The sequence below is a fragment of the Protomyctophum parallelum genome, assembly GCF_964188405.1.
Source record: "Protomyctophum parallelum genome assembly, chromosome: 17".
In the NCBI taxonomy this organism is placed as follows: domain Eukaryota; kingdom Metazoa; phylum Chordata; class Actinopteri; order Myctophiformes; family Myctophidae; genus Protomyctophum; species Protomyctophum parallelum.
In genome coordinates this window covers 31024889-31052696 of record NC_139719.1, presented here as the reverse complement: position 1 = coordinate 31052696, position 27808 = coordinate 31024889, and the positions used below count along the sequence as shown (strand labels likewise).

The following is a 27808-nucleotide window of genomic DNA, read 5'->3' as shown; positions in this document are numbered from 1 at the left end:
TAGAAAGAAACCAGTGTTACAAATCCATTAATGGATGGTGTCAGCTGTCAGGGCATTCCACATTTCGTCCTCACCTGAGACCAGGAGTGCCGAGTCATCAGCGAACAAGAACAAATTGCTGTTACAGCCTGCTTTCATGTCTTTCATGTATAGAAGGAACAATATCGATTAGGGGTGTGCCGATAGCCTGGCTAATAAGCCAGACAAAATTGCCTGCCGGTGACAGTGCGATATGAGTCTTGCTTATTAACAGGTTAGTGTGCCAATATATCGTCCCGCGATATATTGCAATTTAAAACAACGATATGTATTTCTGTGACGTCATACTCTATCACGATATAAAAAGAGAAGAATAAAAGACCAGGGCTGTCAAATTAAAAACATTTTAATCAGATTAATCACAGCTTCAAAATTAATTAATCAAACTATTTTTTTAATTATATACGTTGCATAGCTGCAAGCTATTGTCAAAGGCCCATAGAACCACAGAGTAGAGCTGTTTGATTGTTTTTGGTAAAATAAATTCTTCAAATATGTTTTTATAAAAATAAAAAACCCCTTTGGGATTAATAAAGTGACTTTTACAATATGTCCATCCATTACCATTAACCAAATTAAACACAAGTCAGGCTTCACTTGACAGCTGTGTTTTGTTGGCCGAGGCGTCGTTACACAGCGCTCCTCGACGCAAAAATAACATGCTATGGGAAGCTAGTTTTCGGTGGCAGCGTCGCATGTTGTGTTTAATCAAACATCATCACGTTTACCTCAGTGTTTTGGGCCGGAACATGACGACATGTTCTACTTCTGTGTCTTGGATCAGTGCGAGCGGCGCGCATATCAGAGTTGTCACTCTGAGCTGCGCGCATCAGAGTGAGAGTGTCAGGGTGTGTTCTAGCTGGGTTTTTTTCGCCTAGAAGACTTCTATGGAAATCTGGGACACTGTTGAAGGAAGTGAACTGTCAGAGACTGACGTTCACACATGTTCAGGGACAACACTGCGGGTCAAGACTCTGCACATGCGTTAATTGCGTTACAATATTTTAACGCAATTAATTAATGCGATAATGTTGACAGCCTTAATATATTGTTTGAGTGGTGCAGCCACTCCAATGCCCAGCAATGTGTGTCCCTGGCTGGCTGGCTGGCTATTCTTTGGGTAGCGAAAGTTAAAGGAGTTCTTACTGTATGGTGTGTGTTATATGTAATGTGAGTTTACCATAATTGCAGTATAATCCTTAATCATATTCCATTATCCAAAGGCTTTTGGAGAGAATTGAGACAGTCACTCCAGTCACTCAGTTTAGAGCACTTGCGGGCAGGTAGTGTAGGTGTAGGTGTCTGTGTCCAACTGGTTGATGCTCATTAATGTTACATGCATCAAGGCAATTATGTTTCTGCACTGTCAAATGGGCCTACATCTCATCTAAGCATCAAAGCCATAGATATTCTACCAGTAAGACGCCCTGAGGGCGAGAAGCGACGTGATCTCGCCCCAAACGGTCGAGGTCACATGCATCCGCCTGGGTGACGGCAGACTGCTGGGCGAGCGCTGGCGCTTTGGCATGGTGGGTCAGATCAACATATGGAATGAATTCTGTACTGGCCATATATGGAGCGTGTCTTTACTCTTGAGTGTACAGGGTTTGATGAGGTCAGATCAACATATGGAATGAATTCTGTACTGGCCATATATGGAGCGTGTCTTTACTCTTGAATGTACAGGGTTTGATGAGGTCAGATCAACATATGGAATGTCAGAACAAGAAGGACGGGTGGGGTGAAATCAACAGCTCCAAATATGGAGATCTAAGTGTATGAGGTTTGAGGTCAGATGTAGAGTTGCTGGCTGGCTCCATATATGCAGATATAGATCTAAGGGTCTCCATGATGTCACGTGATGTCACGAGGCATGACTATATGGAGGCATGATGTCACGAGGCGTGACCATATATGGAGATGTAATGTCACAAGGCGTGACCATATATGGAGGCGTTGGTGACTAACTAACGGACGGACGGACGGACGGACGGACGGACGGACGGGAGATGCAGGTTTTCATAGTAAATGCGACCTACGGTGGAAAAAATAAACCTTGAGATGTAACATCTCGTTTTCGAGGGGCTCCCAACACAAATACATGTCACAACATGATTGTAAACAATAGACAAAACAAACTACATACCAACATACATAGACAAGACAAAACACTAAACCTTGCAAACCTTGAAAATCTCACAGTCAGCATAGAATCATCATAGGCTAACACATTTTGAAAATACTACGTTCGATACAGTGAGTGCTAAAAATAAATAATAATACAAATAATAATAATACTATAGGCTAAGGCTACACTTAGTTGATAAAGTCCAGATGACAAGAATATGGCTATGATTTTAGTGGAATTTATATTCATGGTGAATTTATGTATTTATTTGTCATTAGTGTCTTAAGTGTCTATATTCTCTGAACCAAAGGGGTTTATAATGAGAACTTACCGGTACTTCACTTGTTCTTTATGCTTTATAATTGTATTTGTGTGTAAAACACTTTTGTATGTGTTTTATAATAAGCACTTTTAAACTGAAGATGATGGCCAAGGTTGATGATAAAAATAGAATAATGTTTTTATAGCGATCCTAGTATAACAGAATCAATCCTAGTATACTTCCTTGGGGAACCCGACAGTTCACTGGCAGGGTCGAGGACTGAGTTCCATTGACATAAACCACCTCAAGATAGGATTTCATCCAGTTATGTGTTATCTGATTCTAAACCATTCACCTTGATCTTTTTCCGTAGAATTGAATGATTTATGTCTTTTGGAGGTCCAGCAAGACAATGACTAAGTCTACCTGGCGTTTGATGTAGTCAGTCTAATAGGCATGTGTCAGTGGAATGGGACATTCCTGAAGTCAGAATGGAATTCAAACTGAAGTTTTCTTTCTGTGAGGTGATCTGTTCGTGAATTCATCCCTCGATAACCTTTGAGATTGGAAACAGGGCAGTAGTAGCCAGGTTCTATTGTGTTTACTTTTTGAGTGGTGCAACCACTCCAAGGAACATCCCTACCTCTGTCTGTCTGTCTGTCTGTCTGTCTGTCTGTCTGTCTGTCTGTCTGTCTGTCTGTTTGTCTGTCTGAAGGGACATTTTGAACCCCTAGATTGTCATATATTGTGCTACTGTACCATTAGAGACCTGGATGCGAGAGACATTTGCGTGGCAATGGAAAAACTGAAAAAACTGTTAAAACAAACAATTCACCACAATCGAGTCACTTGACATAATTCTGAGGTTTGTAGTTTTAGTTTTTATTTTGTTGTTGAGGCCTAATTGTTTGAGTGCCTTCCAGAGGTTTTGTGGTGAGTGGTTTTTGTTTTCCTCAATTTTCTTGTTAAAGAAATTCCTTTCTCGAAGGATCACTACACAACTTATAGGCCTTGTTTGTGCCAGATTACATTTTCTGCCTTATCTTTTCTGCCTTTTTTCTACTCTTACAGATTGTGTTGTGTCCAAATCGTTATTACATTATGGGGTCATGTGATCAAGATGTAGGCTATAAGTTAGATTTTTCAGATCCCATTCCAGGTGGCTATGGGTTTGCGGGCCCTGGGTAGGGTTCATTAGCATACTTTTCTAGTTCTCGGTTTCACACTGTGGCTGAGTCCGTTTCCTCTGGTGAGATCTGCTCTAGCCGCCTGGGGGGTGGGGGGGCCCCGTATAGGCTACACTTCTCTGATTTGTTGGCAAAGCAGGTCCCCAGAAGTTGTTCCCACGTCCCATTCAAAAGAAAATAGGAATCAAAATCTCACACAGTCCTTTGAAATTAATGCCTTCACATCACATTGATGGAAAGTCACTGTGGAGATTTCGCCAAATATCCTTTCAGGTCTCTACACTATAGCTGCCATTCAGCCAGCTCTAAAAATACATGACTTCTAATCAGGTGCTGGTTATTCTCTTTTCATTCCCTTCCCTCTGCTAAATTGGCAGTGACACATACTGACTAGGTGCCAGCCTCGGATCAGACAGTTTTCTGTCTATAGCTGTTGAGGCACTAGCAGTGACACAGTGCAATATGCACTGTAATCCTACTGAATGATAGGTAGATGGGTTATGATTCGGTTCAGAGAGGCCAGCCTTCCTGGCCTCAAGAAATCCAACCCCACAGATGGATTTCATTTCTTGATACCACGTTGCAGAAATTGAGAGGATGAAATATAAATCTGGAGTGCTACTCTGCTTTGGAGTAAGTACACTTTCAGAGTGGGCTCATATGTACTTTATATATTTTATGCCCTCAGAGTTAAATTAACTGCGTATTAGTTAAAGGGCGACTTCACAAATTTTCAACCTATCTTCATATCTTCAAACAAATGATACCATAATGAGCATTAGTGAGGAGGAGTGGACCATGAAGTTAGATTGAAAGTGGTGTGAAGTTATCCTTTAAGTTATAATAAATATATTATAATTATACGTGAAAGTGTTACCGTTATTTATTTATTTTATACTTATTTTAGAGAAAGACATAAAAGCCAGGGCAGAACCCAAGACAGATTCAATTTCAGGCCGTCACGACTCGCAGGGACAGACCACTTAAACCCTATATATGGTTGACCCTCCTCAGGGCTCTATAACTAGTGCATTTTATTGTTATTGTGCTTGTTATTGTAGAGAAAGCTTTTGCTGAAGAGGCTCGGATCGAGAAGCTCACAACACGTCGAATGCGAAAGCTTTCCCCACAATACGGATGCTGGAAGTGGTTAAGACCCAAGGAGGCCCCTGCGGGCAAATTATGTTTTAGGACTCTTTCCACCATGCACTAGTACTACTCACAGCGGGTGGGCACACAAACACTGCATGCATGTGTGGGTCTTGCACATCTTTATCATACAGGAGTCTCAGTCTATATAACTTAGCTAGAGTATTATTGGCATGATATTTATTTGCATGTGAAATGTATGCATCTTAAAAATGCTTGTCAGATCTGTTATTAGTCAGTTCTGTTAGTCAGACAGACATATATTTTAATATGTTGATTGCCTCATGGCTACTCGTGGTAATCAAGGACCCCTGGGCACTGACCCCACTGGCTCAGTCCATAATCTGTCCTTGCCCTTTGGTCAGTGCACAAACTGGCTGTGCCGCTAGTCACCCCCTATTACATGTTAACTGTAACTGTACATGCTGTAACATAATTAAAACACACTATACCTTCAGCTGTGTTTACCCATCACAATGGCTGTCTAAAAAGGGTCTACCGTGAATAATCGCATCAAGGTTTTCTGGGGGGTGGGATATATTCTGCTCATTATAATAAGACCCCCCATTGAATGCGTTTCTTCAGTCACCCTTGTTACATTTAGTTACAGGGAAACTACAGGGAACGCAGGCTGTAATTTAAAGCACTATTAGATCTCCCCTTGTTACATTTAGTTACAGGGCAGGTTCGTGTTGCCAGACGAGATCTCCGCCTACTGATACATCCAGTCTAATCTAATTTCAAACTAGTTGCTAAAACTGTGGTGGAAACAATACTGGGAGATTTATTTTTAAAGTACTGTGTGGTGCGACGCGTTGTGAGCTTGTAGATCGGATTTTGCAACAGATTTCTAGTAGGCTGTCCTAGTGTCCTTGAGCAACACGCTAAACCTAAATTGCTCCCGATGTGCAGGTTGGTGTCTTGCATGGTTTCCTCCGCCATCGGTGTATGAATGAATGTGTAAATCTAAGTAAAGCGCTTTGGATAAAGGCGCTATATAAATCAGTTATTTATTATATTATATGGTGTATTTTGGTCATTTTTGTAATTTTGGTATTTTGTCATTATTTATTTGGATTTTTGGTGTCGTCATTTCTTTGTGTTTTTATGTTGTTGTCATATCTGGCCTAAAAGCCATTTTAGACCAGATATTTATATTGTTAGTCGCAATTATTTGTATGACAATTAATCGTCAAGTAAAATGCCATATTTGTGACACACAAGAAACAATATAGATTTACAGTACACTGTACCATGTACCAACATATAACAAGGAGACACTTTTACCTTTTATCTGACAGAAACAGTATTGTTATAGTGTAGGACTGTAGGTCAGGAGCTGGAATGATATCACATTGAGAACATTGAATGAAAGCAAGGGGCCAAGGGCTTACTTAGAAATGTCAGGGACATATATAGTAATGTTTTCCTCACATTATTGTCTACCCCAAAACAGCCGTTTGACCTTTGGCACAACCCCAAGTGGGGCCAGACCCGAAATAGCCGAAACGTCTCCCCTATGATGGTCATAGAGAATAAATCCTTTGAAAATGCATTCCTGGTGTGTGCGACCCTGTACCTATTCTACAATGTTGCTTTAAGCTGGTAACACACCATAAGTCAGAGCGCGGTGGTCACAAGAAAATTACTGCATCAAAAGTAATCAACAAAATACTATAACTGGTAAAACATTGGCCAAATTATCAAATAATATAAGGAAGAGGCGAAAACATGAGTTGTAGAGCTGGTATTTTCACAATATTTATCTGTGGAACTGAGTCATACAAGATTCAAGATTGAATGCCTCAACTCTTACATTCCATTTGCTTATCAGTGTGCATGGGGGTGGGGGGGGTCCCCAGTTCATTTATGATTATTTGGAGGTCACAGCCTCAAAAGGTTGTTAGAAATTTGCTGGTACAGCGATTATCACTGCTGCATTCCGCATTGTTTAATAAAAGGCATTATTTTTTTCAAACGGGGTGCGTTTGGAAAACTCATATAGTTGCACACCGGGAGTGTACTAGCCTATTAGTTTGTATTGGCAGTGCGGTCAGCGTGCCTATATCTAACACACCCAGTGTAATACACCTCCCGACCGATTGGGGCACGTAGTTGAAAGCCTATGGCAAAAAAACAACACCCGTGGCACCTGTGGTGAGTACTATATATTTGAAATCTGACTGTTGCTATGTAAATGTAGCGATCGCGTAAAACTTGCTGCAGTAAAACATAACATCTGATACAGGACACATGTCTAGTATCTGGAAAGTAGAACATTTCTTTGGCTACAATTTAAGCTGATTAGTGAAGTGGCCACAGGTGAGTGATAGGCAGGAAACTGCAGGGCTGATGAGACAATGGAGACAGGTGTGTACATGGGAATGGAGGACACATAGCCATGATGGAATATTATCAGACAAATGTCCAATATCAGATTAAATTCCGTATACCAATGAATTTCTTCACCAATGTGTTTGTAAAGGTGTCTAGTAACACATCTCACAAGCAAATGTGCCGAAATGTGCTGACCTCATCACATTTGTGACGACAGCCCAAGGAGTGTTTTTCATGCAAAACTAATGCTTGCAATGGATTCAGAATCATTCATGAAACACGTTGTTTGACACGTTACATACAGTATGCTACTTAACCCATTTAGCCTGACGTCGAAATAAAAAAAAGGTCTTCTAAATTCTGACAGTTTTCTGAAATACCTATATGTTTCTGTATCAGTGGTGCTCAATATGTCATGTCAAGGACCCCAACAATTATATGTAATTGGCCGCCGACCCTCTTCTAAAAATATGTTGTTCCATGCCCCCCCCCCCCCCCCCCCCCCAAAAAAAAAGCAAAGATTTGAGTTAAAAACGAAAGAATATATATTCAAAGATTTGTGCCACAAATCGATTTTTCAAAAATTGCAGACCTACAAGCTTATAGCACGGCACTCGTTGCTTAAACACGGCACGGGGTACTTAAACACCAAAATGGGTTCCCGCCCAAAATGGTTTAAAACATTCTTTTTTTTTTTAATGTTGCCTTATATAGGTTGTAAATTGTAATGTGCTCAATGTTGACAGCCGGTTAGCAGGTGGATTCATGAATGTATGTATATAGCCCGGCTGCCAGACAATTTTAATAAGCCCTGACTAACAGCGACAAAACATGACACATTAATTTGATTTGAATTTAAATTAAATTCTTACATATATATGTATGTATGCATCAATGTGCTAATGTGAGTGGGAAATGCATTCCAGACTACAAAGCGTTTCAGATCAGTAGCGCTGTATAAGGCAAGAGAGACACTGGTACATACATGTCATTTGCCCAAGGCTACTAAAAGGCTTTCAGTTTAGCTCGGTAGAGCATCATTCCTCCCATGAGGAATGTCTCAAAATGAGTGACACAAGAGATTCTAAGCACCAAAGACATACGTAAATTGGTATGAACTCTGAGTCACTTTGGCCACTTTCCTCTCTTTTCAGGTGTCTGCCATCATCAGCCTTCTGCTGTCGAACTCTACAGCAGAGCTGACATGTGAAGCCCTGCTTATGCTGTCATCGAATGTCTCATGTAAGTGTTGTGTTCAATGAAGTAAAGTATAAATTAGCTAAAAGGCTTGTCATAAAACAGACTGTTTTTTTCCCTACAGCACAATGTACTTTAACAATATCTGAAAGGGACAAATGTCCCCTACGTAATCTATGTTGCATGTGTGCAAGTATGCACTCAAACACAAACACGCATGCACATTCACATGCACGGATGCATGATTGTATGTGCGCATACACACACACGCACGCACGCACACACACACGCGTGCACACCCACACACTCCCTAATTCCAGTGTCAGAGAGTATATTATAGATAGCCTATAGAAGATATTAAATCACAATTCAAAAATAGTCTTTTCGAGTGTTGGTTTTACTCCATTTGTCATGGTTTTCTTGTGCCATGCGTTTAAAGTAAGATGTATTATGCGTCTCCACGGTCTCCTAGAACTACAACAGCAGCCAGTGACAGTGGATGCCCAGTTCGGCAACGCGTTTCCTACTATTCATGCACTCGTAAACCTAAGTCAAATTGCTCACACATTAAGGTAAAATAATATGCATATTTCCCAATGTTGGTTGGAGCTGTTCTGTGTGCGTTCTGTGCGCATGCGCACATAGACGCACGGCCGCACGCACATCACGCCTCATTACCCATTACACCCATGGTGAAAACCTCACAAGTGTTTTTCCTTCCCTGGGTATAACTCAGGCACCCTGAATAGCTCTAAAAGATAGGCTATATTGTAATAGTGCTACAAGTCATGCTATATTAGCACAGTGGACTCATTAGCAGTACTATCTGGGCAATGCAGTAAAATGTTGTTTAATTAAAAATGTACTTGTATACCGCACATTCAACATATGAAAGCAAGACAGTGAAAACGCAAGGGCAACACAAATGTTATTATTATTACACAACAACAACACTGCCACAAATTATGCCTGCAAGCTCCTCCTCCTTTCAAGACCTTTTTATCCTAAACTAAACTGTATGAGACATTATAGCATTAATAGCGTAGCCCCTCAAGGCATGTCCTGGTTCATGTTCCTTGCTTATGGTCTTGTTTGTACTTGGGGATAGGTCTGTCACCAGTGTTTACCACTGCCCTTTCATGTTCACCCTCTGCAGATGTTAACTTGGATCTAATGAGATACTCATTCAGAACTGCCCACCTCTAAACAATCTAAATTGAGAGCGAGTGTTGTGGGATTGGGTTGTGCGGGGCTTATTAATGAAATTCCTCCCTCTGGATTGCAGTGTATACATCGCCCTCCTGGAACCACACCTCCCGCAATGTCACAGGTTGGTGGAGCGGTGAGTTGGACGTGCCTGGCCTTGCATTTCTAACATGTGTGAAATTGATTCCCTGTCTTCTACCTCAACTACTGTTACCACTCCGAATGTATTGTTGTGGAAGCGGTGTGCACGGGAAGGCAAGTTTGATCTCGTCACAGATGTATAGTAGAGTAACATCAAAGATAAGACCATGGCTAGAAATAGACTTGGCTTGGTGCCACCAGAGACAGGAATCAGCACAGCGCGTCACTAATCAGTAGCAGTATGCATACATTCAGCAGTGTAATTCATCAGCAGGATTGTTAAAGCATTACCAAATTGTCGCCAGAGCTGTGTAGTGCTTTTCTTTTTTTAAATCACAAGCTATGTCAAGTATGCATGTTCATGTCTTATGTTTGTCCCTCACTCCAGTTGATCACAAACAGTGTCCTGAAGCGCACTGGTATACCACGAGACAAGTGTGACTTGGGATTTCATGACCATGCATTATTATAGAACTATATAAAACATTTGACTATTTTATTTACTATATCAGTACTTTATCTACACACATTCTGTAAACCATTTTCAACATGGCTTTGGGTATGTAATTATAAACAGATTTGTATAATAATAATAATAATAATAACAAAAAAGATTATTATGATTATGATTATTCGTTTCACCCACACACACAAAAAGCGACAATAGCAGATACAACCTTGCATGCGACATGTGAGCTAATTTTACAATTTAAAACCATTGCTAAAAGCATGATAAAAGAAATTCCTGCTTTTTTTTTTTTTTTAAGTCACAAGCTATGTCACGTACATGGCTGACATTTCTGTTTCTTACTCCTTAGGTACAGGCATCTACTGTGACACCTCCATTGATGGCATCGGCACCTGCTGGCCCAGGAGCAGTGCTGGGCTGATGGTGTCACGACCCTGTCCCGAGATGTTTTACGGTGTCAGATACAATACCACCAGTAAGTCCATGCATTTTCAATGGCGGTGACAATAGACTAAAAGAAAACTGATTAATTCCCCTTGTCTTTCCCTTTGGGACAATCTTATTTACGTAACTGTGCACACATAAATTAGCATGAGCATACAAATTAACAATGTGTATAAAAAAAAGGGTGTCTGATTGCGACTAGGAATGTCTTTCAGGGAGGCTTTTTGTAAAGACCAAGTATACACACTCAGTTGCACAAATGATTGGGATTACTATTCTTTGTTGTCTTCCCTACTCAGGTGCCCCAAATAGCTCTCAAAGAAGCAGTTTTGTAATTGTGCCACACGCCTTGTTGTATTAACCTTGTGTCTCACAGCTCATAGCAGTGGCATTACTGCATCAGGGCAAAACAAAAGCCTCTGATTGTGGCTGACAATTAATCACAGTGGCCGTGACAGGCGTACCTGTGATTGGAACAGGTACTGAGCATTGAAATGAAAAACAAAAGAAAGAAAAACTGTGTATTTATACCGGTGTATATATATATATATATATATATATGTGTGTGCAGGCCAAAGAGAACTTCCCCAGGGAAAGGAAGGGAACGCACACTCTAGAGACTAGTCAGGACAAGATTAGTTATGCTTAATTTCTTTTATTTTGATTTTACGACCTACGGTTCAAAGTTATATAGCAAAATGTAAAGTGGGCTGTTATAGCCCCACCATGAGGCCGACTGAATAATTTGAATAATTATTATGAACCTCTCCTCCAAATGTTGTAACTGTAGCCCTTACGTTTTTTTTTTTTTTTTTTTTTAAGATATTTTTTTGTGGCTTACGCCTTTATTGATTTTTTAAAGGATAGAAAGTAGGCTGACAGGAAGCGGGAGAGAGATGGGGGGATGACATGCGGTAAAGGCCGTGTCGGGTCCGGGAATCGAACCCGCGGCACACCGCGACTGGATCACCAGTCCGGTGCCCAGACCGTTACGCTACGGCCTGGGCTGCCCTTACGGTTTCTGAGAGAAAAATACTTGAATGTGAGTTTTTGCATTTTCCCATTATAAGTCTATGGAGAAAATCAATTCACTAATACATTTAATTAACAGCGTTAAATTTGTTAAATTGAAAAAAGGCTTTGTTAAGACCTACATAATGTAATGGGCGATTGGTGTAGCAAGTGAGGAACAGAGACATTCATTTAGACAGACATTCATTCATTCAGACTTTACTTAAATTATACATTAGATGTACATGCATATAATGGGGAAACTTTAGTGTTGTCATAATGAGGCTATGCATTTACCTTGCAAACATCACCTCTGTAATTTATTTACCGGTAGTTCATGAATCCATCTCGTGTGTGTGTGTGTGTGTGTGTGTGTGTGTGTCAGTGTGTGTGTGTGCGTGCACACGCGGATGTATGTATGTGTGTGTGTGTGTGTGTGTGTGTGTGTGTGTGTGTGTGTGTGTGTGTGTGTGTGTGTGTGCGTGCGTGCGTGCGTGCGTGCGTGCGTGCGTGCGTGCGTGCGTGCGTGCGTGCGTGCGTGCGTGCGTGCGTGCGTGCGTGCGTGCGTGCATGTACATTCATATGTACAAACAATATGTATTGTACAGTACTGTACTGTATGACTTCTTCATTAATCTCGAGAAGCATTCATCCTATTCACTTCACACAGCAGATGTACTGAGGACTCAAGGAAGTGCAGTGTTGAGTGGGAAGGTGTAAGGATGTGCAGTTCTCGAGAACAGTGTGTGAGGAAATGGGGGAAAAACAAAGGAAATGGATAAAACATTTGTGTAGTCATGCTGCGTAGCTACAAAATATTCAAAGATACACAGCATACTGTATTTGTAGCTTAATTCGTATCTGTAACCAGGCCAAAGTTTTTGTAACTTTGTAGCTGCAGCTTTTGTAGCAGCTAACATCAGATTTGTATCTTTATGTTGCTGGCTTCCATTGAATGATACTGGTAGCCTGTATCTTTATATCTGCCAGTGTGAACACAGCATAAGAGTCTATATATTTCTTTTCTTGTTTTTTCTTCCAATATATGCATTTTTTCTTCAATGCACTCAGGAGGACAAACAAGCAACATGTTTTGGACCAGCATTTTTCTTCAGGCAAATTTATGTTTTCCAAGGCACACCAAAGCTTGCTCTTAAAAGCACATAAACAAATGCATTTCCCAGTAAACAACATAAAATATGATTATCAGCACATTTAGTTTAAAAACTGAAATTAGTTGGCTATTCTAATTTACACAATTCCACAACCCGGTAGATGTTTCCTGTGGCCCAAGTTTGGATCCCCAACACACGGTTTGTGTACCACTAATCTAGGAACACAGGCATGCTCGCGCATACACACGCATGCACGCACGCACGCACGCACGCACAGATATATATACTATATATTTTTAATAGCTTTGAAAAAGCTCAATGAAAAATAAGTGCTGACAATGGCCATTTTTGGCGCTTTACAATTAATTTCCTGGGAAGACATACTCTTTTTTTTGTTCCGTTTTTTGCAGCTCAGCCATGCAGGCCTCTAATCAACACGGCACAGTGGGTGTCCTGGTGGCTCAGCCAGGTTGTGCACATGCCGCATATGGCAGAAACACAGTCATTATGTCAGGTGTTTGAATTTGGCTCATGACCTGTATCACATGAAACCTCCCATCTCTCTCCTGCCGGTCCTGTCATTCTCCACCGCATTCTCCATTAAAAAGAAGCACCTCAAGCAGTAACCTTAAACATTTTGATTTTGAAGATAAAATGGAAATCATTTCCGTTATCTCAGTTATCAATCAGTTTCCCTGTCCCAGCTGTCGTTGTTACGATTAAATGTCACAGAATAAAGAACTGTGCCTCTTTCATCCCTTTAGATTCACAATCTTTGGTCTTAAATAGAAGACATGCATCGCTTCGTGCCAGATGATAGTCCTTTCATGTGACAACCACATAGATCCAACTGTCTGACTTCTTTGTCATTTTATTTAAATTTATTTTAAGAAATTGATTGTGTTAAAAAATTCATTCCATAGTTTAAAAAACTGACTTTGAAAATCTATGCATTAATTACCACATAAGGGAGGCTCTTGTGTAAAATAATTGTATTATCCTGTATGACTGATAACCCAAGTGCCCACACGTTTGCGGTGGAACTGGGGTCATCATTTACTTTGTGCTGATAACATGGGTTGGGACACCAATTAGTTGCACCAGACCTCTTAGCTGTAGGACCATACAATATATCACTGCCCACGAGAATCTGGAATACCTGGAGAGTCTTGGCAGAGGCTGTACGCATAACACAAATTGTGACCGAGACCTAGATATGGCCGTGTCTGGTCGGGGATAATGCCGAGGAGATGGGGACAGGAATCTCTCTCCTTGAGCGCAAGTGTAGAACCGGCGGTCGGTAGCAGATCTTGATATAGTATCCGAGGTCTGCTATCCGAGGTCTGGGTCCGTCTTAGCTTAATCCGTCGTAACTTGCGTAGGCATTCATATTTATGTGTGTTGGGATGTCAGTGGTGATGTCGCTCTGACGCCCCGGTTATGATGTCAGAGAGGCACTCCGTTCCTTCGTAACACAAATAGTCCCGATCTTGCTAAGAAGGCATGAGGCAGAGGCGGTTGCCGCCTTGGCGTTCGGGTCGTAAAGCCGAACGTCTTCGACACTTGACTGTCCGCTTGGCGTGGCTCATGGTTAGTGCATGATGACATCAGTAAAGGTGGCTCGGTGGAGTGGGGGGTGGCTCTGGCCTTCCCTCGAACTGTGGGGGTTCGTTGTTAGCTTTCCCTTTCGAGTGACGGGGTGGCCGGACGCCGTGGTCGATCCTTCTCCCCCCGTCGACCGTAGCGCCCTGCCAATCACTCTGGGTATCTGGCGTCCTTATTGAGTTCGTGGAAGGTTGTGAGGTGGTCGCCGCCGCACATGGCGCAGAGGTCGGAAGCGGAGGTGAGGTTGCAATCGTTCTCCTGGTGGCTCCTGCCGCACTTGTAGCAGCCTTTGTTCGCCTCTAGCCACTTTTCCTTCTCCACTTTGGTCATGTTTCGGAGGGTGAGGCATGCGCCGGTGTAGTGTCGGTCTGTGTCGCAGATTGGACAGAAGGGGGTTAGGGGGACGCGGGTGCTGGTACCCGTTGTCGTCCGATTTCCGGGACGACAGCAAGGCAGGACGGGTGGGGGCGGGTGGGGCCTGTCGCCATGTGTTTGCGGATTCCTGCAGAGGTCAGCGTCGGTCCCCCTGTGGGCCGACTATCATAGCCACCCTGCTGTCCCAGGCGAGCTGTATCCTGGTCGGCAGTTTGTCGACGGCTAGGGTGGCGACGGGGTTCGCCCAGATGCTGTTGCCGTGGCGTAGGTCGCAGAGCCTGCTGTCTAGTTCGTCGAGGAGGCTGACGAGGTGGTCAAGTTCGTCGGCGTTCGTGGGCGTTGGGAGTTTGTTGATACGTTTGATGAGGACGTCGACTCTGTCCGGGCCGTCGTAGCGGTGATCGAGCTTCCTCATAGCGTCCGCAAACGCTGTGTTCGACCTGATGTTGTCGATCTCGTTTTGGACGCACGCACAGGCCTCGCCCGCGTTGTACATCAGTAGGTATTGGCACTGTTGATCGTCGGAGTACCTCGTATCGTCGCCGAAGTATTGGCGGAAACTTCGCGCGAAGCGTCGGTAGGACCTGGGATTGGTTCCGTCGAATTTCTCGAGGATGACGGCCTCACTGTTGATCCAATGCTCACCCAAGGCATCGGCTGATAGGCTGGGCCGGCCATGGTCCGTCCAAACGCTCCTGCGGTCCGCGTCGTAGGCATCGTCGGTGCCACCGGCCCAATTGCCCCTGCGGCATGCTGCAGGGGGCGGTGGGTGGCTGCGATGCGGCGGGTCTGCCGGTTGCTCGCTGCCGTATGGCGGGTCCATATGGTGGCCACTGTCGGATCCGTGGCGGTTGGCGTCTGGGGGCGCGATGGCAGGCGGTCCATGTTCCGAGGGCGGGGCTGGGGCCTGACGGCCTCCGGCCCGGGCTGAGCCGGGGGTCCCGCGCCTGCATGGGCCCTAATGGCCGCGATGGCCTCCGCGTGGCGCCTATCCTGAGCCGCCGTAGTTTCCGCGTGGCGCCGGTCTTGGACGGCCTGGGCCTGCGCGGCTTGGGCGGCCTGAGCGGGCGTCTCAGCTCGAACAGCGGTTAGGAACTCGGAGCTCGGAGCCCGGAACTCGGAGCTCTTCCGCCATGATGAGAGGTACTGTCTGGACTGTATGTAGACGTCTGTAGGGCGTCTTCCTTAGGATTTAGGTGCTTGGGTGGCCTGCTTGTCACTGAATGTGACTGTCGGGCTGGGAGCGGTCAGGTCGAAATAGGGAATGTTCCTTTTCTCCTGGCCTCTCTGTCCAAGGCGTTTAGGGACCACAATGTGACCGAGACCTAGATATGGCCGTGTCTGGTCGGGGATAATGCCGAGGAGATGGGGACAGGAATCTCTCTCCTTGAGCGCAAGTGTAGAACCGGCGGTCGGTAGCAGATCTTGATATAGTATCCGAGGTCTGCTATCCGAGGTCTGGGTCCGTCTTAGCTTAATCCGTCGTAACTTGCGTAGGCATTCATATTTATGTGTGTTGGGATGTCAGTGGTGATGTCGCTCTGACGCCCCGGTTATGATGTCAGAGAGGCACTCCGTTCCTTCGTAACACAAATAGAAAACCATGACAACTGGAGTTAAATCAACACTCTAAAAGCTTTTATAATGTGATGTAATATCTACTCACTGTAATATATATATACTCACTGTAAATTCAGGGTGCGTGCGTGCGTGCGTGCGTGCGTGCGTGCGTGCGTGCGTGTGTTTGTGTGCTAAACAAAGGTACTGTCCCATAACTCTGCCTGAGTCCACCTATAATTTGACACATGGTGATTTGTTTCACCTAGGAGATTAGCATAATTACCCTTATCCCACGAGAGCCTACTGGACCTGCTAACCCTATCATCGTAATCCAACATTAGCATTCAACGCCTTCGAGGGATCCCAAAAGCTGAAAGAGTAAATGAGATGCATAGATTAATCTATATTTGTGGGGATTCAGCACACTATCCCATTAATGCTGCTTCAGGAGAATGTGGGGCATCCCAAATGCAGACCTCGGCATAATTTGACTCAGTTCCATATGTTTCCACACATACTGTGTGTTTAATGGTTACAAAATAATGATTAATATTATTGTAAAAACTATAATTATTATAATAATGGCAATAAAAGTCAGGTAGGTTATTGTGGGCAATATTCAGGATGATATATGAAATATCAAACGGATCAGTGTTGATCACTTGACTATAGAGATAATGTGTGATGTTTGGACAACATTTTGGTAGTAATGTAAAATGTTTGCAAAAATTCGGTCTCCTGGGGGTGTTATATTAGGGCAAAGTTAAAAGGGTGGCATTTTCCCCTCAACGTAGTGCGAATGTGTGTGCAAAGTTTCACTGCAATCGGACACCGCGTTCATGATTTGCAGCGTTTAGTTAAAAACGGGCAAACTTTAGATCCGTCTTGATCACATGACCATCATGTGTATTTGCGTGAAATTTGGATGAAATCCGGCCTATATGAAAACACTAGTGTCCCAAATGCAGTAAGTAAATAATTAAATAGAATATACAATTGTTGATATAGGCCTACATATTTTAAAGAGGTTAATTAATCATTAGAATCGGTGCATCTCAGTCTCAATAGAAACTGATGGTCACTCGACCATGCTCTCCCATTTTGAGAGAGAGAGAGAGAGAGAGGATGCAGTGTTTGGGCAGCACAAGTCACTATAAAACTGAACAAGCAATATATGATATTTCAACAAGATGTCTGGAGCTCTGCTAATCCCTGCATGTGAGTAATAACGATATATAGCTAGATCATTAAAAAAGGTGGGAAAGCAAGGGTGTGTGTAGTCAGTTGCCAATACAACAGGCTTAAAACTACTTAATTGTCAGCATTCTTTTATTGGCCGGTCAGGCCGGCCTACTTCATTTCAGCGCCTTATAAGGAAAGTTGCGTGGCACACCTATCCATGGAAATCTATGCTCACAGTGTTGTGGAAGAATGCCTCTTAAGAACCACACGCCCACTCGCCACGCATGGTCCCTTTGGGAAATCCAGCCAATATCATGAAGTATTTAGGACACAGAGGTCGGAAGACAGAATCTATGTCCAAGTACAGTGTATGTTGAGGCTGTATTCCATCATGAACAGAGACTGACATTTTAATGAAAGTCTCTTCCTGTTCAGAATACAGTTTGCACATAAGAACAATTGTGTATGTATACATTTTGTGCAACAAAACATTTGTGTTTTAGGAATAAAGCCTGACTCTTTTTGGCGATACTGCAGCCGTCTGTCAGAAGTAGGGCTGTCCCCGACTAAGGATTTGTATAGTCGACTGATAGATGAATAAATTTGCTGTTAGTCGACTAATAGTCGACTGAGCAAAAAAATATACAAAAATATTGTATTATTCCACTAGGTCTGTGGGGGACATAAACACATTTGAACATTCTGACTGTTCAAATCTCCAATGTGCATGTGGAGTGTGTCTGCCTGTGTGACAATGTGCCACTGCCTGTGACTTGAATCGCACAGTGCGCTGGCCTGATAGACTCCAGAAAAAAAGAAAAAAAATCATTTCTTTTTTCTGTCACAGGCAGTGGCACATTGGAGATTTGAACAGTCAGAATGTTCAAATGTGTTTATGTCCCCCACAGACCTAGTGGAATAATACAATATTTTTGTATATTTTTGTAAATATTGTATTTTTATATAAAAAATATTGGGGCAAAACAGTCGACTAAGAGGTGGTCAGTCGACTGAGACCCGTTCCGATCGATTAGTCGACTATTCGACTAATCGAGGTCAGCCCTAGTCAGAAGTAGTTGCGTTGCTCGAGTTCTGTTGACGCGACAAACTATATTTCGCAAATATGTAAGTGTGAGTGTTCCAGTGCACCTGTTCCTTGTCAGCTGAAACTCTTCAAAGAGTGTTTGGCGCATGCAGCTGGATCCGTACGCCTTAGTAGTTGAAATCTTTTGAAACCCATGTGTCTCAAATTTTGCACATACCACAAACACAACCCTTTAATATCTTTTTTAAAGAAACACTTGAATCTCAAAAGCCCTTTCAGTAAAGAGAAAAATGATGTCTAAAAGCCACAGTAGGCTGTATTTGTGTGCGTGTGTTAGTGTTGTTTCGGTGCCGTGTGCGTGCGCACGTGCGTGCATGTGTGTGTGCCACTGCCTTGCAAGTTTCTTGTTTCGAAACGGCACCGACGCGCACGCGCAACGCAACTGGCGCAAACGGCCCGTTTGTGCCAGTTGCGCGCGCGCGCGCGTGCGTGTGTGTGCGTGCGTGCATGCGTGCGTGCAAGCGTACTGTTATTATTAATGACAGTATAAGAGCAGCTATCTGTACATACAAATACAAACAATGTTCAGTGGAGTGTTTGTTGTAGGCATGCACTTCTGTTGTTGTGGAGCATTTGCTGTAACAAAGTATAGGCCTGTAGTAGTGTCATTGCTGTACTGATATCTGGAATATGATGCTATTGCTGCAGGTTGAACTAGTTGGGTAGCATAGTGTAATAGACTTTCTGAGTAGCACTGCATGGGTACTGGGTTGTTGTGGAATGTGATGCTGAAATTGCTGATGCTGTTGTTGCTGTAGACTAGCCGCAATTTGCAACTCTAGATTTTTTTTACAATGGGTTGAATCTATAGTTGCAACAAGCTCCATCCACTTCCTATTCATCATTTTTGGTTTGTGATCTGCTTGTCTTAAATGACGTTAAACTCACCAACATTGCAGCTGCAGTCCAAGCTTGAATTATCCTCTTTCAATCTGCCGAGCTTGTTTTTCATAAAAATCCCCCGTAGACATGTTATGAGCTACTTTCTGTCCAAAATATTCCAAGAGTGACATTCCGAGCCAGCCATTTTGTATTTTTGCAACGTGCCGTAAAACAAGATGTGAGGGGGAGCGCTTGTTTAATAGAATCTTACCTGCGCAGGTAAGACACCCAAAGAAGAGGCCGACGCAGTGCGACGCCCCATCACGCACAGCCTTCTATTAAACAAGCGCTCCCCCTCACATCTTGTTTTACATCACGTTGCAAAAATACAAAATGGCTGGCTCGGAATGTCACTCTTGGAATATTTTGGACAGAAAGTAGCTCATAACATGTCTACGGGGGATTTTTATGAAAAACAAGCTCGGCAGATTGAAAGAGGATAATTCAAGCTTGGACTGCAGCTGCAATGTTGGTGAGTTTAACGTCATTTAAGACAAGCAGATCACAAACCAAAAATGATGAATAGGAAGTGGATGGAGCTTGTTGCAACTCTAGATTCAACCCATTGTAAAAAAAATCTAGAGTTGCAAATTGCGGCTAGCTGTAGACCAGTATTCTGTGAACATGCTGTAGTATAGGGTGAACAATGGATAGCATGTTTTTGTATTGAGTTGTACTTGAAATGTACTGTAATTCTGCAAACTGTTAATAAATCAATCAATCAATCAATCAGCATATACTATAGTATATTAGCCCGTAGCATAAGATTTCTTAGGCAGCCCCTCCAACCATCACCAAGAACCGCTATTGCCCCCTGTATTCCTTGGTTCATGATGAAACTCCCCATATTTGTCCAAATCACTAAATCACTCAATCACTTACACCCATAAGGGGCTGCACCTCACAACTGAACTGGTGGAGATCTGTGCTCAGAGGAGCGCACTTTTCTAGTTGTTTTATATTTTTTATTATTTGGTTGACTCTTAATATTTGGACTCCAGTTTCTCTATAAACCCACTTCTTAGTGAGTCAAGAGTTGATCTTCCCTCTTGACCTACTTTCATACAGCTTATTTCATAATATTTTCTCTAATACAAGTTAGACGCGCAAACGCGGGAAGCGAACGCAGCTTGTGTGTGTGTGTGTGGTTGTGTGTGTGTGTGTGTGTGTGTGTGTGTGTGTGTGCTACGCCCTGTGTGTGTGTGTGTGTGTGTGTGTGTGTGTGTGTGTGTGTGCTACAGCTGCGCCCTCTGGTGGCGGGCGGGTGGTGTCACAGAGGGACAGACAGACAGACAGACACACACACACAGACAGACAGACATGATCTGCAGGGTCTCATAGTTAGTGCTCATTGCGTTCGCAATTAGAAAGCACAGTACTCAAAGTTAGGATGAAAGGGGGAAGATGTTAGGACTTATGACAAGAGCTAGACCCAAACCCCACAATGTTGTGGGTAAATGGCATGTAAGCTCAAAAGCCCCCATCTTGACCTACTTGCATGAGAAACCAGAAGTTGCAATGTTACAAATTATTCACACAATATTGCCACAGCCAAAACAATAGCAGTGATGGGGGATTGTACGCACCACCATGGAAATTATGGAAAATGTGAATTTGGGGGTAAACAGCCAATGTTTATGAGTTGTAGAAGCTTTTAAAGATACATGTGGCTAGTTAGAAAAATACTAAAGTAGCTGGAGAATTCCTGGATGCAGCAACCAGACACTGTGTCTGATATCTGGCCCATACAGCATCAACTGGAAACAGCAGTTCCATGAATCATAATAGGGCAACTGGATCGGATTTCCAAAATTAGATTGTGACAAATCCTAGACTTAAAACATAGCGCCTAAGCGCCATAGGGGATTGTTTTGGTTTCCACGAAGTAAGTCTTTTAATCTAAACAAGTCTGTCTGGGTGCTTGGATGTTACAACCTGCTCCAATTAGTACGGTGACAGAATCACTGTTCAAGACAGCACTGTGCTCCTACAAGGACCTTTGTTCATTATTTAGCCCAAAATTGGGCTTAATGAGGTGCAATCAATGCATGCTGACTATCCTAAATATACTTCAAAGCTCTGATGAGCTCAAGCTCTGATGAGCTCAGTCATTGCAGCATGTTGCTACATATGCTTTGGGGCAATGACAATGATCTGGGGGACATTGTCCAGACCATTCAGCCACTGGTTTGTGACAGGTGCCCATGGCACTGCATGCACGCCCTCCTCTGGCTTTGTGACTCATCCGGGCATAACTAACTATCCTTGTTGTTATGTCGTTGCGCATACCCCCAGCCCCATCCCAACACCATTACCGTGTTTTCACTGAGCTTCACTTGTCCTTAATGGTTCCCAGAGGGCAGCCAGACTTGAGTGTGTCTGTTCGCATGAATGTACGTGCCTGTGCTGGCTCCTCCGTGTGTGTACAATATGTGGTTTTTCTATGTGCATGCATGTTTGAGTGTATTTACAAAAATGTTTATATCAATTATTCTAAGCCTAGAATCAAGCCATCCAGGATCCCGGTGAGTCATGACCATAAAACCTTTGATTATGTGATGTGTTTTTTTAAACAAAGGGTATTTATTAAATGAATATATCATTACAATTTACAATTTAGGCATTTAGCAGACGCTCTTGATCCAGAGTGACTTACATTAAGCAAAAACAAAAGCATGGCATACATCACATATATAAAAAGTAGTTATCATATATATATATTTTTTTTCTCCACAGAATCAAAGGTTTTATGGTCATGATTCTCCAGGATCCTGGATGGCTTGATTCTAGGCTTAGGTCACATTCTCACCTAATACTTCGGTAGACTCAATGCGTATGGGCGGAGAATTTGTTATTCTTGCATATTTAATTTGCTGCGGTTTGCCTTCACACAGCTGTCATCCGCAGCAATTGGAAACGCAGCAGGGGGGACCTTTATCAATGTGTTCCATTCATAAACTAGCCTACACAGTGAAATCTATGGTGATAAAATTATACTCATAACGTGCATGTGTCGTGCCATCTGGGACTGGACCCCCCTCTCTCTCTCTCGCTCTCTCACTATACACACGCAGCCACACACTGTTCTTTTGGGCATGGAGGCACAGCGCTGAGCGCACTGATATAACAGACAGCAGCGCAAAATGTTTACACGTTTATTGAGATGAAAGTTCCTACTCCCCACTAGTCCCCACACAGTGACAGCACTCCATGTTTACGGCACGCACAGACAGACAGAATATTCTGTAGGCTATAATACTATTACACTGCACTGCAGTGTTTATGTGTTTTCTTAAGCAATTGATTAATCTCCTCATTCGACCACGTCTATATCCACGGTAACGGGACATCTTTGCGCTGCGTAAAATATGCCTTCTCCGTCTCCAACTGTGTTCAGCTCCTCACCCGCCACATTGTTTGCTTCATTTCCTTTATTTACTGCGGATTGCATTCACACCTGCACCGAATCGTAATCAAGTGCGATTGGAAGCGAAGCGAAACCCCCGTTTTTGCTCGGAGTATAATGCAGTTCTTTGATACGCATTACGATTCTAATGAGCCTTCACACCTGCCAAACGAAGTGCACTTACTGAAAATGCGCAGCAGGATTCGTTTTAATCACAGCAAAGCTCTCTGGTATGAATGTGACCTTAGTGTAAAGATGGCTTTCAACTATAGAGCTCCATATATGGAGACGACGGAGACATCTAGTGACATCAGGTTATTATAGAACTCCATATATGGATATAGCGGACTGACGTGACAAGCATCCAGCTAAGCCCTATATAAGAGTGGGTATTTCCATTGAAACTAGATGCTAGCAGCATTTGCTACGCTCCTCGCGAGAGACTCCATCACCTTCCATACGAGACAGGAGACAGGATATTTGGCCTTTCAACCCAGATATTCTCAGCGATGTCTGGCCAGTTACAACCCAGACATCGTTGTGTCAGAGATATCGGCATCCCGGTTACGTTCTCACCGGACACCACTGCGGCGGGTTCTAACTCAGACAACCAGCTCTAGTTGAGTAGTATTTTATATGTATTTTATACTTAGAATAATTGATTAAATTAAATATCAAATATTTTTGTAAATCTCTATAGAAATGAAAGAACAAACACCTGCATCAGGATCTTTATGAACACAAATAATAGGGATGGGTCTGATGAATCAATAATCGTTAATGGGACCCCAAATCGATTATTACAATTAATAATCGATAATCGTTTTTTTTTTTTTTTATGAAAATCTGTTGGAAAGGCAATTGTCATCCAAACAGGACAGGGCTATAGGCCTACCAAAGTGTGCCTGGGATGTGTCTGTGTAGCTGCATGACTGAGAGGAGTGTGAGTGACTCCAATCAAGATACAGGTTTGGATGATTTAGCCGTTGTTGGGAATTCATCTAATCAGGCCAGGGTTGCTATGGTGATCAATTGGCTCAACACTGGTCCAGGGACCACCAGTGGTCCTTGAGGGGGTTCCAGGTGGTCCTCATCCAAAAGATGGCGTTAGTAACCAAATGGACCCTTATTAACTCTCAAGAGTTCAAATTATTGTTAATCATCTACGTACATCAGGGGTTCCCAAACTTTTTTGGCTTAGGTACCCCTTGGGTTCATTAACACCCCCCCCCCCCCCCCCCCAAACGATTAATCGATTAATCGTTTATATTTAATTATACAAATCGATTTTCATTTTGGACACATTTGGACACTACGCTCCTCGCGAGAGACTCCATCACCTTCCATACTATCCCTAACAAATAAGAGAGAATCTTTTCGTAGGCTGTCCCTCCCCCTTTCTTGTAGCCCTAAATCTCTATGGGAAATGGGAGAGTTTTCAGTGGGCCCAGAAAACCACAGCCACTGCTATGCTCTATGTGCATGGCCAGAGAAACCACAGTCTGATAGAATTGGTCTTAAGAGTAAAGATCTCGTTTGAAAAGATTCAGATAGATGTGTAAGTCTTACTGTATTGTAAATTGACAAACATGACAGATCTTACGAGTATTTCCAAATATCGCAGTGAACAGAGATGTTTTGCAAATGTAAAAAGGCTTGTCTGTTTTTAGAGAACTGACCTTATTTTGGAGAATTGCCAAATCAATTGCAGTAATCAACATTACATTATTGCCAGAATAAGCCCGGGGGCTACATTTCATCCATAGACCCTTGTCAGGTGTAAATCAAGTCTAAAATCAAATCAAGAAACAAATTAAAAGCAAAACAAAGCCAACAACCATCCTTACATAATACATGTCAATAAAGACAGACAAACATAGATCACAGACATGCAGGGCAGAACAGCTGAGACATTAGACAACCGCTTTGCAAATCCAGACAGTGGCAGGTTAGATTAGCAGCAGACAGACGACTGCATTACTTGGATATTTACTTTATCGATCTTGCCATGTTATGGAAATAAAACTGTAGAAAGAGTCGATCTCATGGACTCGTACGGACAGAGGCTCTTCCTGAGGCTATAAAGAAGGGAAGGAAATGTACTGTAGTTATTGTAGGCCTACTACAGTATGTCACTTTCTTGGTACAGCAATTCCAGCTGGCAGATCCATCGCACTGGGAGGCAAATTGGAGCCAAAACAAAAACAAGAGATCAGAACACAACGTTTCTTATTTTATTTTCTTGAACCAGTTATCTGACAAAGGTCAAAAAAAAAAACATACGTTTGTCCACCCGGCTCTCAATGAGTGCATTGAACTTATGGCTCCAGTTTGCCTCCCAGGTGCATCTATGGCATAGATAAAGCATTGGCCGCTGGGCCGCACGTCAACACCACATTACACACCCATTAAGCAGGGCAGCTTGCCATAATGCCACTGTATGCCTGAGTTGTAACTCAGTATTTGTGTATATGCAGCTTGATGCACACCTTGCTCTGAGTCCAGCTAGTCTCAGTTAAGCCATGTGAAATCTGGGAACACATTGACAGACATAAGCAGACAGACCTGATCAAAGGCAGAGCACTAGCAAATAAAGATATTAAGAAAATACATACATAACAAAGATAGATATGAGCAACAGGACAACAGTACTAGCCTAGGATACTGTAAGTCAACAGCCCAGCAACAACACACATATGAAAGGCACTAATACTTGGCAGTGTAGCAAAATCTGACCCCAGGTTTGTGTAAGATTGACTGATAATGTTGAGCTGTGTCGCTGCTGTGCCGTTGACAGCTCCGTCAAATGTGACATTTTAGCCTATTTTTATCGTATTTATATGCTTGATTTTAATCAGAGCTATTTAGATTTGTATTGTTTGATGGCCATACTTCACTGTGGTCGAAGACCAGCACCAACAACGACCGCGATCGCCTGCTATCCTGCGACGCCGGTACATCAACAAACAAACTCCTGCTGGACCTTTTCAACGCAGTCCGTGTGTGTAAGTACCGCTGGATCTCAACCCATCTGTTCCATCTATAACATCTCTAGCATCTGATCAACGCACTGGACTCCTATCGGAGTCCGGGTGTGTAAGTAGCCGCTTCTAGCTGTTGGCTAACAGCCTAGTCTTCCACTGCTGGCCTGCTCGCTTTGCCTAAAAAAATGGCAACAAAAAAATACGGGGAAGCAGCTTTTTGCTTCTACGGGCCATCGGCATGGAACAAGCTCCCACTGTACCTTCGTCAGGCAGCCTCTGTAGACATTTTTAAAGCTCAGCTCAAGACCCACCTCTACAACATTGCTTTTAAAGATGGAGTGCCGTGATTTTTTTCCACACTTAAACATGATCATCAGGTGTATTTAGGTGTATATGAGGTATAATTTTTTCAAAAAAGTGTACAGTATTTGTTAAAATGATGGTTTTATGTGGACACACCCACCAGTTCATTAGGTATGCGTGAGTTTAACCATAGCACCACCCACCTAATCCAGTCCCTCCGCCTCCTCCTTTAAGACCACCCACTTGTCCTAGTCCCTCCCCCTCCTTATAAAAGGACAGCCCATGGCTCTGCCCTTTTGTTTACAAAATGGCAAATTGGTGTCTGTAATGTAACAAAAACTCATGTTTTTGTGAACACTTCCCATATTTCTGAGATATCGTATAGGCACCATTATGCACTTATACTGCCACCATCCATGTATAGGCATATAATCCATGCATCCATACCATATCAGATCTGTTTTTTATAATCATTTATTTATTTCCTCCAATTATATTGACCCTATTGTCGCAATCAGCTCAGCTCATCATCCAATTCGATCATAGTTTAACAGCAGAAACAATTAGTTTGATAGATCATTTAGCCTACAATATATTGTAGGCTATTGATTTCCTCCAGCTAAGCACCCTGTCATTAAAACTGTCCTTTATCTGACTGCATTGAGTTTCAGCAAAAGTCGCCAGATTTAAAGAAACAAGCGGCCAGGTCCACAAAAATAAGTCACAGAAATTGCCGTGAATATTTATGAAAACGTTTCAACAACACCAATCCTTTTAACAACATATTAATCTCAGGGTCCTTCACATGAACCATTGGTCAAGTCAACCACATCTCCCCTGAAAGTTACTTATATGAAAACAAGCCCAAGTCGCTTGTAATAGCCAGACATGGCAACATGACTTCCAGCGCGACACAACATACTTCTAATTCTTGACTTTACAGCCTCGTATAAGTATTAGGACCTACATACATATTGACTACAACAGCCTGAGCCAACAAGAATGCACACTGTGACACTACACTCTGTATCAAAGCCCGACCACTGTGATTATAAAAGAAACAACCTACTCCTTGAGAACAACAAGAGCAACTATACAGCAGAGCAGGTAGGCTATAAGACTGGTTTATTGTGGTTTCCTCTATTAATCCTGAGGACCCGACGTGAACATTTACTTGCTTCCAATCTAACGAAAAACAGTCTGCTCTGCTGTGAACTGGTAATGTGTGAAATGACTGTTTGAAAATCTGCCACACAGTTAGACACACACAGAGCAGCAAAAGCAAACTGGCTGCGCTGTTCAGTTCACACGTGTGTATGTGGCAGGCAGCTCCGCCCACAGAGGTTGTCGTATTTAAAAAATATGTATAGAGGGGGAGGTGCGTGTGTGCGTGCAATATTTTTACGTCACACTATCCGTGTTTACTTCATTGGCCCGTTTGACCGTCAAGGGTTCAGCCTCCAGGAAGAAACCCTAAATACAAACATACCAGCATTGATGATTGATTTGACATCGGAAATTCTGCATTGGCAATATTTAATCCACACAGCGTGCGGGCAGCTGTAGGCTACTTTGGGACTGTTCGTGCAAAGTTGCTAACTCTTAATAAAGTGCTATTCAATCAAACAATCAGCGCCAGCGGCAGGCGATTATTGGTAGCCTAATTTGCCATGGTCCATGGGCAGGATCGAGTTATTTACTCATACTCAACTCTTCACTGT

At 42.9% G+C, this 27808-nt stretch overlaps 1 protein-coding gene across 1 annotated transcript in view; it reads left to right on the top strand.

Moving 5' to 3' along the window:
• crhr1 (corticotropin releasing hormone receptor 1) overlaps positions 1-27808 on the top strand; it is a 102683-nt gene that overhangs the window by 4667 nt on the left and 70208 nt on the right. The window contains exons 2-4 of the mRNA XM_083787225.1: positions 8257-8344; positions 9585-9641; positions 10465-10590. Of these exons, the coding sequence (XP_083643351.1) occupies positions 8257-8344; positions 9585-9641; positions 10465-10590 (271 nt within the window). The remainder of the gene's footprint in view (positions 1-8256; positions 8345-9584; positions 9642-10464; positions 10591-27808) is intronic.